The 13,292-nt window shown below is 38.2% G+C and overlaps 1 protein-coding gene across 1 annotated transcript; it reads left to right on the forward strand.

Moving 5' to 3' along the window:
- Positions 1-11,108: 11,108 nt before the first annotated feature.
- Positions 11,109-12,260, forward strand: LOC103719593 (heavy metal-associated isoprenylated plant protein 26-like). Its single transcript, XM_008808915.4, has 3 exons — positions 11,109-11,395; positions 11,529-11,604; positions 11,720-12,260. The coding sequence occupies exons 1-3, from the start codon at positions 11,315-11,317 to the stop codon at positions 12,028-12,030; spliced, it is 468 nt and encodes a 155-aa protein (XP_008807137.1). The 5' UTR covers positions 11,109-11,314; the 3' UTR covers positions 12,031-12,260.
- Positions 12,261-13,292: the final 1,032 nt, after the last annotated feature.

Raw genomic sequence — 13,292 nt, forward strand, 5'->3', positions numbered from 1 at the left:
AGACTTTTTAAAGTTCGAAACTAATGATCTAGCAGGATTTGGGTTGCATCTTCCGCACAAAAACATGACTGATCTTTTTTGATGGCATCGCCCATTACATTGCGCATCGCAGCACTCAGAACTCCTTCATTCGCCCACCTGCATAGATCTCGGTGCAACCACCGGACGATCCAATGGTGTAGCCGTGTGTGAAGGAAGATGAATCCTTCTATGCATGAAAGATACAACTCGAATCCAGCCTAGCATGCTTTATAAAGGATGCAGCACCATCAAAATATTATAAAAATATCAAATAATGTTCTTGGAACTCAACTAATGTTATCCCGGTGAATTCCAAAAATTATAATGCAATATTCTCTAATGTACAAATCGGTATACCGACACTAGCAGTTTGTTCATGAATCAGATACGTGCCTCAGCATTCCAACGGGGCATGAGAAAACTCATGCGGTTACCACTCACGATAACGAGATACAGACAAATCAGAGTCATGATTGGCACGTGATATTGTGCTTTTCTTTTTTTGGTACAACGTATTGTGCTTTTTGAAGGACAAGCGTGCTAAGCCTCGTGAAGGTGGTGGTGCTAGCGCTAATTTATTATTATTATTATTATTATTATTATTATTATTTACATAAAACAGATGAATCACGTAAATTTAATACAAGTATATTCACAGTAGTCAAAATATAAAATATACCAATGAGGGATGCCAAAAATACACCACTCATCTAGAGTTTTTTGCGAGCAACAAAGAATACAGCGCAGCCTCTGGCTAGGGGTACAAATAGGTCAAATTGGACTGGGTCATGAGTGACCCCGACCCAATCCAGTTTCTTATTAGGGTCCTGATGTTGGACCCAAACCCAATCCAATAGAAAATCGGATCAGGTCCCTTGTTAAAATTTCTGACTCAACGGATCATTCGGGTCAGATCTATATGTAACCTGGTCCCAACTAAAAAAAGTAGGATCCGGGTGGATCTAGTTCGGAGTTCGAGTTGGGTCCATATATAATCCGATCCCAACTCAAAAAATTCGGGTCCAGGTAGGATCCAGTTAGGGTCCGAGTTGGGTCCAAATAAATTTGAAAGAATATGACGGTGTTTATGAAGTAGAAAGCAGCTTCAATGACTTTCTTTTAAATATTGAAAAACAAAAAGCCACAAACCAGATAAAGTTGACTAGCTGCAAAAACAATATGCAGTGCTCATTAAATTAGATTTAGGGAACAACCCAGGTTTTCGTACGCAAGCTTTTTCGTGGTCCAATTGTTACTTTGTTGCTATAGATGCTCATTATGCTTTAATAAATCTTCAAAATCAAGCAATGAAACTGTATGAATCATTTTATATTTTGAATTGGACCTATAAACTCAAGATGCAAAATATTGCTTACAGACCAAACATGCATATCAGTCAATCATAAGGCATAACTTAGAGAACAGTATAAACTCGAGCTTTTTTGGGCCATAATAGTGTACTAAGTTTGGTTTAGGTTAGGTCGGGGCGTAGGACTGGAAATCCAAAATTATCTAAAATTCAAACAGATCGGGATGAATTGGGTCTGGTTTGAATTCAGTAAGCCCAGACTCGACCCGAATGTAATGGTCTTGATACAACCTCAATTGATATTAAAAAAAGGTGTAATTTGATTTGTTAAGTTTAATGTGTGTGTGTATATATATTGCAGATGTTTTTCATGTCAATTTAAGCTTTTAAGATTAAATAATTAATATAATATGAAAACTTAAGTTTGTTGGAGATTATGAGTTGGATAATTATTTGTGACTTTAGTATTATTTAGTTAGAGAATGCTTCGGATTCCATGGTGTTACTTTATTCTGTTGGAAATTTTAAAGGTTAACATTCCACTTTCTTTAGTTATCACTACCTTGAAAAAAGAAAGAAGAGAGAGAACGAGAAAAAGGGTTTGTCTTTTTCTGCTTTCCGCTGGAGTAGGAGTAGGGATAACATATCATAATGGTGCAGAATATTGTTAAAAAGTTGTATACAGGGATCCGATTAGAGTTTTCGTGCCAAAGAATACCGAGGTTTTTCACGTGAGCATGACTACACTGATCATACTTTGAGACGTGTGATGATCGTGTTCTATCACACCTCTCAAAGTGGATATTGTGCGTAAGCGGGCAGTCACGTAGGCAAAAAAACCTTAGCCGTTTTCAGTTTATACGTAAGCCACGAATGAGCCAGATAATAAGCTAGGGTCTTATTGTACAAAACATCATGGAAGGCCCTGAGCATCTCTCTCCTACATCCATAGACTACCGTCTGAGTGACTAGCTATAGAAAAGGCCATCCAATCTACGGCCTCATTGGCCTCCCTGCAAATATACTTGGCCATGGAGGCCTCTTCGTCCCTGTACATGGCCCAAATATCTCGGAGCAGGGGATGGTCCACCCCAAGCCCGTTAGGCCTTGGGATACGGTTGGAAGTTTACCCAAAAAAACATTTTTTTAGTTTTGTATTTTTGTGTCTCTGAGATGCTATAGGCAGGACTTGGAATCTTGGGTGCCTTGTTGCATACTGTTATGGGCCGTAAACTGTATAAGTGTCAATGGGCCAGATTGGGCCTACACCTAAATTTAGCCCACATTACAACCTCAGGCTTTTGCCTAACCCGGCCCTGAACTGGCTCAAGGTCACCTTGTTGCCCAAGGTCAAATTGCCTACTTGTTTGGGCCTCATCCTTGTTAATTTATTTACTAAGAGATCAAGGCATAGGGATATGGGCGGGCCGGGCATGATCATAGTCACAGATAGTAAAAAGAAGAAATAAATGATAAAAAACATTTGGAAGAAAATATTTACTAATAAATAAGACAAAAAGGGCTCTGAAGCTGGTTTCACATGGTCAGTCTTGTAGCATGAAGTTTTGCTGCTTCAGTTCCTCTCTGTGTGTGTGTGTGTGTGTGTGTGTGTGAGGGAGAGAGAGAGAGAGAGAGAGAGAGAGAGGGAAATACAAAGCCCAAAGAGTTCCCCCAGAACATAAAATATGGTTTCACCATATTTTTGCTTGCATGACTATGCTCCTGTCTCTACGATTGCCTATTGTTAAGGCTGTAAATGGTTCGTGTTGACTCGTAACCCGACCCAACCCGACCTGGAGGACCTGCGGGGCCAAGTGGGGTCTGATGCTATGCCAGTGAAAGTGAAAATCGTATTGCAGTGTACTCTATTCTAGAAATTGGTATACCTAGCATTAGCAGTTTATGACTAAGGTTATGCCACATCTTACGCTTATTAGCCGCATTCCTTACACTGCAAGGGGGGGAAGAGCAAGCTCATGTTGTTCCCCCTCTACCCTAATGACGAGGCGTAGACAAATTGGAGTCTCGAGGTGGCACGTAACAGTACTGTGTTTTCTAGGAAGGCAATTTTGCTGGCCTTGTGAATCGTGGTGCTGCAAGCTTTTCGGATTTGTTTAGTTCGCCGAAAGAACCTCCTCTTCTTAAAATATATTATAGAAAGTTGATACATGGACAGATCATGCCTCAAAAAAATAAATTTTATATATTTAGTTGACCATAAAAAAAAAAGTACATTATAGAATAGTTTATATTTAGTTAAGTATTTATTTTTCTAAAAAATTTATATAAATTACATGTTATACTTTTAATAAGCTTAAGAGCACCTTTAGAAAAAAAAATACCTTAATTCCAGTCAGCCGGTGGAAATTGGACTTTTCCATATCATATATGGATTTTTCTTTTCTATAAAATATGAAATCTTATTCCTATAAAAAAGTTATTATTCTATTTTCTTTCTTTAAAAAACTCCGGCCAAATATGAAGTTTTTTTTTGTTGGCTATATATGCATATCTTATTTCTCAATTTTTCCAAGTCATCAGAAAATTGCGGATATACTTACTTCAGCCTCCAATGTCTCACTTCTACTTGGGGGAAGGGAAGAAAAAAGCTATTCTTTGTTTGAAACACCTTTTTAACGTTTTTTTCCTTTCTCTTTTTGATGCAACACCTCTTTAAAGTTTACCATAAAAAACACCTCTTTTTTGGTAAGCAAAAAACACCTTTTTAGATGTTTAATTTTGTGTCTCTGGGATGCTATAGACACGGCTTGAAATCTTGGATATGTAGAGATGTCAATGGGCCAGATCGGACCCACACCTAAATTTAGCCCGGCCCCGAACCGGCTCAAGCTCACCTTGTTGCCTAAGGTCAATTTGTCTCCTTGTCTGGGTCTGATCCTAGTTGCTTTGTTTGCTAAAAGATCAAGCCTAGGAGCGGCGTACCGGTCCTTCCCCCACCCCCTAAAATAGATAAATTAAACCAAATAAATATAAGTATATTCATAAAAATCAGCAAATAAAATATTTAATAATGGAACAAAAAAATATATCCTAGAATCTCATAATAATGACTCTGTGTAATTCGCCATATAAGACACCATCCAATTGGAAGCACTAAAGCTTGACTCTAAGCCTGATATTTTTTTTTTACAAGTAGCATGAGGAGGCCAATCATGTGCACAGTTACAAATAGATAAAAAAAAATAAAAAGGAATAGATAAAAAATCATCTATAAGAAAATATTTACTAATATATAAAAGAAAAATAAAACTCTAAAGCTAGTTTCACATTCAGTAGAGGATTGTATCGTTCACACGATCCAACTATTGAAATAGTGAAAAAAGATCAATCATTCATTGGTACCATATATACACTTCTGCACTAGTTCTTAAGAAAGAAATGATGAAAAAAGATCGATCATTCTTTGGCACTATATATATATAGCTCTGCTCCAGTTATTAAGAAAGAAATGATGAAAAAAGATCAATCATTCTTTCGCACTATATTTACAGCTCTGCCTAGAGAACTATTGCCTAGAGATTTCCCCGAAAAAAAAAATATTATGGTTTCACCGTAATTTTAATTGCGCATCCCTATATGGGCGTATCATCCAAATGAATTACTAGCTGTGCACATGCGTGGCACGTGCAAGATTGAGCCGGTCCAATGACCTCAGTGCATCCCGTGGATGGGAATGTGGACGGAATATAATTTTTTTCATAAATTACATAATATCTGATTCTGAAGTCAAATTATTTTTCTAAAAGCTAAAAATACTTTTTAAAAAAATCTCACATTTTTCTGCAAAAATGTGTCTTTTCAAGGATCCCAGCTGTGGTGTTTTGTTCTAAGGATGGTGCGAATTCTCATACACAAACTATCTCCTTCAATTTAATGTCCAAAGCATTTCATGCATATTGCAAGAACATGTACTTCCAAGAAATATTTTCCTTGTTGTGTCACTAAATACACCTAGATAATTCATGCCATGACAAAAACCTGTCTCTAGCGTACATTGAAACTCATTACTTGTAAATTTCACTTTGATATCTAAATTTATATATAACAATGTTTATCTAAAAATCTTCTACTAGAAAGAGATTGTAGCTTTTAGATATGATTTTGCTTCTTTTCTTAATCTCTCATGGTATGAGGGAAGGCTTGATTTCTATCATAAATTAAAACACGAAGTTGTTGTTGTCTGGGGCTTAGATGAGTAATTCTAAGTTTTCGTTCTTGTGCTGTCGTGCAATAAAAACTTTGCAAATGTCTCCCTCATATAATTTTGTTGCAATATTTTTTTACAGATCAGTGTTGCTTGTATGTTTGGAATAGTGGTACATGGTGAGATGATTAATAGAGGGTGTCCACCTCCTCTCTCGATCGGGTCAAAAATTAGGGTTCTAGGGCCGCCTGAGCCCTAGGGCTTCTTTTCCATTCTCTTTTTTTTCTCTCTTCCTTCCTCTTTACTCTCTCTCTAGTTGACCTGTGAATTTGGTGGAGGGATTCAAGGGATTTGATGATGATGGACCCTTTGTAGATTCTAGCAGAGCGTTTTAGGTTGTTGAATCCACTTAACATTTGGACTTAATTGTGTAGGGAAGAAAACATCTAGGCAAGAAGGCGTTGAGCAAAGTACTCTAGAACCTGGTGCCTAAATTGAGGCGTGAGCTGGCACACGCTGTGTTTGAATTTATCATTAATAGAGGCAAAAATCTCTCAACACAATCATCTACATAATTATAGAAATTTTATATATAAAATGTATCCTGTATAATTATGGATATTTTATACATATTGGTATGTATATTATGTGTTGATGATTTGATATTGCATGGATTATGATGTTACTTAGTTGAGCTTTGCATGAAACTTATTAATTGGTACTTGATTATAGAAATCATGTGGACTTTAAATAAATTAAGAAAAACCATGACATGATATAATTGTATTATAGGGGCATGGCCGCATGTGGACTGGTCGGCCATGAAAGAAATGTTGTGTATATGTTGTCTTAGTTTTAGGCTATATTGCAACATTGTGTTTGGCCTCCCACAGACTGGAGCGTGGCTGTAGCTAGTCAAATACTGAAAAATCAATTTCGGATAATGAACTGAACTTAAGTATAGTTGTGATATAATTAAATTGAAATTTATATAATTTTAAGGGTGGGCGCACCGAGGGTATGTGGACTAGCCGGTCATGTGTGAAATGTGGTTTATCATTCTTGGGTTGAGGTATAGTATTGTGTTGGCTTGCCATGGGTAGGAGCATGGCTATGACTAGTCCATTGTCGAAGGCCAAATCAACATAATAAGTTATGCTTAACTATAGATTTATAAGTAAAATTGAAATTTTCATAATTATAAGATCGAGGGAAAGAGGGGGCATTTGGACTGCCTGGCACATATAAAACATAGTATGTATGATGTCAGCTGTGGTCTGAGAAGCGATATTATGGTTGCTAGCCACAGGTGAAAACATGGCATATGTTTGGTTTGCGACGGGATAGAGCATGGGCAGAACTAGTCCAATGCTAGAATGATAATATTGTCATATCTGACTTATATTAACCAATTAATAATAAGTAATCTCACAGAATTATTGTTGAATAGAACTGCTGATTGGGTGATATATAATGTGTATGATAGAATTGTGGTGATATATAACATGCATCTCGAAACTCCTACTATGATGATATATACGTAACTGAGTTCCTATATCTTTAAAACTTGATATGTATGCTAACACGGCTTATATGTGTTTTATATAAATATGTACATCGGATCCATGAAGTATTTATTTAATTATCAAATTATTGATATATGAATTTTACTATTTTTTATCAGATATATATTTGCTAAAAGCTATTTGCTAAAAGCTATTTTCACCTTCATGCTAGTGTGCATGGGTGGAGATTTTTCACTGGCTGTAAAGCTTATATATCTTGTTGTTATTTTTTCTAGAGTCGTAGGATGCCTAGTTTTGGATGGTTTTGGGCGTGGAGTTCGAGCAACGAAGTTGTTAGTTAGATAGTTAATTTTTCGATACGAAATAAATATTTAAAAATTTATAATTGAATAAACTTTGCTATTTGATAATAGTGGATTTATTTAGCTAGATTATTATGTTGCATGGTTGACATGGATGATGGGTTCGGAGCATGTCCATTATAATGCCAATTTTTTGATTTTTTTTTATTGTTCTGCTTTAAAGAATTTCGATGCATTGGAGGATGAAGATTGGATACCTATTAGCCTCTGACACAACACTTTATAAAGGCCCAATTTGGGGGAGCTTTTGGAGGACCAAAAAATACTTTCTGACCCTCCAAAAGTACTTTTGGATGAAAAATAGTGTTTGGTAAAAATTTTGGAAAGCTGTTTTAGCTTTTTTAGAAAGCTAAAAATAGTGTTTTTGGGAGAAGCTCCATTTTGGAGCTTTCCGAAAAAGCTGTTTTGAGCTTTGTTGGAAAGCTTTTTTTTACCAAAATACCTCCATTTAAAAGTCTCTTTTTTCTCCCAAAACCCTCCATCCCGCCTCTTCCTCTCTCACCCATCCCCCTCCCTCTCTATTTTCTTCTTCCTCTCAACGCTGCCACCTATGTTTCTTTTTTGTTTTGAGAGGTTGCCTGTGGCTGCCCACGGTGGCAGCCACCATGCCGGCCACCACCCGTGACCGGCGACCCCTCCGCAGGTCGTTGCGAAGCCACCTGTGGCGCGCGGCTAGCCTGTGGAGCGGCCGGGCCTCTGCCAGCTGCGGGACTGGGAAGGCGAGCCACAGCGAAGCCCCCATGGCAACCCCCGCCTTCCGAGCCCCCTCCCACGGCCAGCCTCGACCACCGCCACCCGGGCCCCCTCCTGTGACCGCAGCGGCCCGGCCCCCTTTCGGCGCCGCCGGCCTTGCGGAAGGAGAAGAAAGGAGAAGAAGGGGAGAGAGGAAGGAAGGAGAAGAATGGGAGAGAGGAAGGAAGGAGAAAGAAAAGGAAAGAAAAAAAAACAAAAAAGAGGAAAGAAAAGAAAAAAAAGAAAATAAATAAATAAATAAATGCATAAATAAATATGTATATAAATGAACGAATAAATAAATAAATATATTTTAATTAAATAACCAAATAATATTAATAAATAAATAAAAAATAATGAGTGAGTGGCAAATAATCTGATGTAAATAAATAAATAAATAAAAATAAATATTAGTAATTGTTTAACTAATTTTATCATCTAGGTAGAAAAATTGTTAGAGAGATAAATGGTCATCAGAAGGATGAAAAATTAATTTACACTAATAATTATAATATTTTATATATTTATTCTTATATTATGCTATAAATATAATATTATATTACATTATATTATAATACATTGATATGTTATGTTAAATAATTTAATATTATATTAAATTATCCTATAGTATATAATGTTATAGTACTATATTATAATAATATTATATTACATTATATTAATATTATACTATATCATATATTTATATATTAATATATATTATATTTTATGGTCATTTTGTCACACAAAAAAACTTTCTTAGTTTGTTTACCAAATAAATATTAAAATACCACAGCACTTTAGAAATGTAGTTACCAAGTAGCAAATATTTTTTTATAAAAACTCTACTTCAGAAAGCTCTACTGCCTCCAGCTCTTTCAAACAGGGCCAAAATCATTGCGAAGGCTCTTGTTTTTGGGACGCATATGATCACAGCTAAGCAAAGTGTGCTCGTCTTTGGGATGCATATTGAAGATAACATATATTTGGGACAGGAAATTATGCATTCAATTCATAGGACACCAAAGTCCAACGCTTTGATGACTATTAAAGTGGTGTGGAAGGGGGTTCGATGAAGCTGCCGACACGAAGTTCCAATCCATTTTGTGTTTAGCAACACTCTCATTTCCTGGATAGCAGGATTAGCAACTATTGCTCGTTCCCAAGGTTGAAGTCATAGGCTTTCTAATTAGTGATCATGATAGATAGGATTAATTTATGTGCCGCTCCCCAACATTTGCCTAATTGCAATGTACCTCAAGCTGAGTTAATGGCATCATGGGAGGGATTAGCAACTATTCCACCCCACCAATATTATTCATGAGGGAGACTCCACTTGAATTATTGCACACCATCATGACAACCAAGTCCATCATAGCAACCAAATAATTATTATAGAAATCGACCTTAGTGTGAAAACGTACGACCTATATGCCCAAACTTCAACATAGCTACAAGTCATCCCACAATACGTGTAAATCCACTTTTATGCGCCATAAACGGCATGGCAGCATTGTTTTTTTTTATTTTTTAATATATATATATATATATATATATATATATATATATATATATATATATATATATATATATATATATAACGTCATAGTAGCATTATGATATATAGATTTATTTTTGTACGCATGCATATACTGGAAAACTTTATGGAATTTATGGAGTAGACTGTCCATTTAAATATAATTCTGTATCAACTAAATATTATTCAATCCAAATTCTATAAAAAAAATTCTTCTGAAAGCAAGAATCTGGATTGAATTTGAATAATTTTTTAGAAAATTTAATATAAATAGGCCAATAGATCTGATTGCTATAGAATTTGGGCCGAATGGTTTAATTCCTATAGAATTTAAAGCATATTCTGCTGAAGTCTCAAACAGATCCTAGAAGTTAAAACTGTCGGTTTCATTTCCTTTCGGGACGCGTCCAACCGTAAAACGTGAGACACGCACGTTCAGCTTTAACACGGTTCTATGGTGTCAAGAGCCCATCCAATACCAACCGCATCCCACTGCTCCCAATCTCTTTCGTCAAGAGCGCCATCGAACATCCCACCGCTCCCATCTCTTTCGTTTTAGGCTTTCAGAGTCGCATCGTCACCCAGCGGTGCATGAGTCAAGATTAGGGGGCGCTTGCTTTATCACCCAACTTAATCATCTGCCATACTGATCCAAGCCGAACAGTACAAAATATACCGTATCATACTAGTTCAGTACTGATATCCGATACGAATGGCATACTGATAGTCGATATGTCAAAAAAATTCTGCACCGTACTATATCGATACTGTGCTAATGTGGCACTGATATGGGTATGTTATCGGAGAATTTTGAAAGGAATAATTATGGTACATAAATATCGTTGACAAGCGATCTTTTTACTCTCGGGTTTTAAAGTACAAATTGCAGTTCAGTTTTCCAATTATAATCTAATGATGATTAGATGGGTCCTATATACATAAAATACAATGGGTGGATTTCCATTCTCTTGAGGTTGCCAAATTAGCATAGATGTATCTGAAGAACACCCTTTGTGTAAGATTTAAGGGGCACCGTAACCTACCCCTCGGCGCATCCATCACCCAAGCTCACTCGTGGGAGGACGTGGTACCCACCATAACATGCCGCATCGGTCCCAGATCTCGGCGGGCCCCACTGCACCGGTCACGCCAGATCACCGAGGAATCATCCAAGAACGTTTGGAAACGGCTTTTGTCGCCGGTGGGCCCATCCAGAGCTTTCGCCTGGGGCCCACACGCCACATTGCCTCCTCAAAAATATCCGCACACCGAAGACGAAATCCAACCCTATCCGCATGTCGGCAACCCTCCACACTAACCCCCGAAACTATCTATGACGTGGCTCCAGAAAAAGAGTGCCACGTAACTAGAACAGGCACGCCGGTGCTTCCCATAAGATTCTCTGCCACGTGTCATGCCGCAAGATAGAATTTCGTTTTAGTAGGTGCAACGTGGCTGCCCTAGGACGGTCGGGCGGTGGATATTAGGCGCGGTTTCCTTCACTCGTGTTGCCGTGTGAGCCCAAGCTTTGGACCATCAGTCCGCGAAAACTGTTATCTTTCGCGCTGCTCAAAGGTTCTATTTAGTCGCCAGCCTTCTCATCTGAGCTGAAGGCATACTAGAGGAAACAAAGGTGCAGCGTAGTTAGAGCCTGGAGAGCAAACTATGGGTATTTTAGACCATGTTTCGGAACTCTGCTCGATCCCCAAATACAACCGAAAGCCCAAGAAAAGGCAGCAGTTTCAGGTTGGCATCACATATCCCTTCTTCCACCTCTTCTTCTTCTTCTTCTTCTTCTTGCTGTTATTGCTGTCATATGTGTACTTTAATTTTTGATTCTATGGACGACTGACTGAGAGCGACTATTCATTGGAACCAGACGGTGGAGATGAAGATGAGAATAGACTGCGAAGGGTGCGAGAGGAAGGCGAAGAAAGCTCTGAAAGGAATGAAAGGTACCAATGAATCACCAACCCCTTCTTCTTCTTCTTCTTCTTATAGTTCATCTACTGTCGTGATTAATAATCTAATTAACTCAGTTCGCGGTGGTTTTGGAACAATAATGGACAGGGATTAGCACCGTGGAGATAGAGCCGAAGCTGAACAAGGTGACGGTGACGGGGTACGTGGACGCGAAGAAGGTGATACAGAGGTTGAGGTGGAAGACGGGGAAGCTGGTGGAGCCGTGGCCGTACGTGCCATACGACGTGGTGGCCCACCCGTATGCCCCCGGAGCGTACGACAAGAAGGCGCCTCCCGGGTACGTGCGCGACGTACTGGACGACCCCAAGCTCGCCCCACTCGCACGTGCCAGCTCCATGGAGGAGCGCTACTCCAACGCCTTCAGCGATGAGAACCCCAGCTCCTGTACCATCATGTGATCGCCGCATGCTTAAGTAGCTGCACAACTTTTTTTTTCTTTTCTTTTCCTTTCTCTTTTGTACAAAAGAAGGGATCAGAGATTAGGAAGGAAGTGGGTATAAGCAGCGGTCTGAGGTTGAGTTGGGGGTGGTTATATTTGTGTTTTACTATTTGCTATCTGTTGTAATCTGAATCTATTCCATGTATTTACTGCAAGGAAGAGACTAAAATTGCCTGATTTCTCATTTAATTTTGTTTTGTTTTGAACTGCTCAAGGGAATGGATTCTCTTTTGTTATTTTTCCTTTTTTTTAATGTTTTCGTTGGTTCTAGTGTACAGCACCACAGTCTTGATTGGCGCGCTCGTTAACCGCCACTGATGGTGGGGATTATTTTAATTGACTTTGCAACGCAAATTACGCTATGTGGCGTATTTTATTGAGTCATAAACGATATGTTCTTTTCTTGGTAAACATAAACAACATGTTTTCCGTTCTTGCAAACTCGGTTGCAACAATTAAATATAGTTGTTGTTGAAATTTTTGCTTTATTTAATTTCTAGCGATTCGGCATTTTTGGAGATTGAGTACTGAAGTCGGCGAGGTACGGATGAAGGTCATATGGGGGTGGCTCTGAGTTGAGAGGCGATGAGAACTCTTATGTGTCGATGTGCTTATGTGTCCCATGCATGCGTTATCCGTTGTTGACTGGTGAGAATTTTGAGTTGCAGCCATTGCTTGCAAGTTCCATTGCTGCAAATTGGGCAGCCTATAGGTGACCAAATACTGCAAAACTTTTAGCTAATTTTTTTTTGCTGCATAGCTTGAAACATATCTAAATATTAGGATTTGGACAAATTTTTTACAAGCTGCCAAAAAGTTCTCTAGTGTGATCATGGCCATTACAATCTATCATGTCGGCACACGCCGTATTCTAATTTTAAATAATGCTTCCAGCTATGAATGATGACAACATATCCTTCCCGAACTTTCTGATTATTATGAATAAAAAATGCCTAAGGGCCCGCTTATTCAAATCCCACTCCATGCTGGTTCCTTCGTGGTCGCTAAAAGAATAAATACAGGACATCCTCTCTTTCTCCCTAAATCAGGGAACTCAGAACTCTCTGCCAAGAGAAAAAAACTGGAGCCATATTTAACAGGGACAGGTTTCTTTGAAGTATTAATTGAACTAAAGATGTACCAAATTGGCCTTTGGGCAAAGATCTTCACGGCCTTATCAAAGTTCTGGAAAAATGCCTCAGGTAATTTCTCTGACAATTA

This window comes from Phoenix dactylifera, chromosome 2 (genome assembly GCF_009389715.1).
Source record: "Phoenix dactylifera cultivar Barhee BC4 chromosome 2, palm_55x_up_171113_PBpolish2nd_filt_p, whole genome shotgun sequence".
NCBI lineage: Eukaryota > Viridiplantae > Streptophyta > Magnoliopsida > Arecales > Arecaceae > Phoenix > Phoenix dactylifera.

What these genes read in the sequence shown, in the direction of transcription:
- LOC103719593 (XM_008808915.4), top strand. Translation starts at nt 11,315, where the DNA reads ATGGGTATTTTAGACCATGTTTCGGAACTCTGCTCGATCCCCAAATAC. An exon ending in AGAAAAGGCAGCAGTTTCAG is followed by an intron (nt 11,396 to 11,528) that starts GTTGGCATCACA and finishes CATTGGAACCAG; the next exon opens with ACGGTGGAGATGAAGATGAG. An exon ending in AGCTCTGAAAGGAATGAAAG is followed by an intron (nt 11,605 to 11,719) that starts GTACCAATGAAT and finishes AATAATGGACAG; the next exon opens with GGATTAGCACCGTGGAGATA.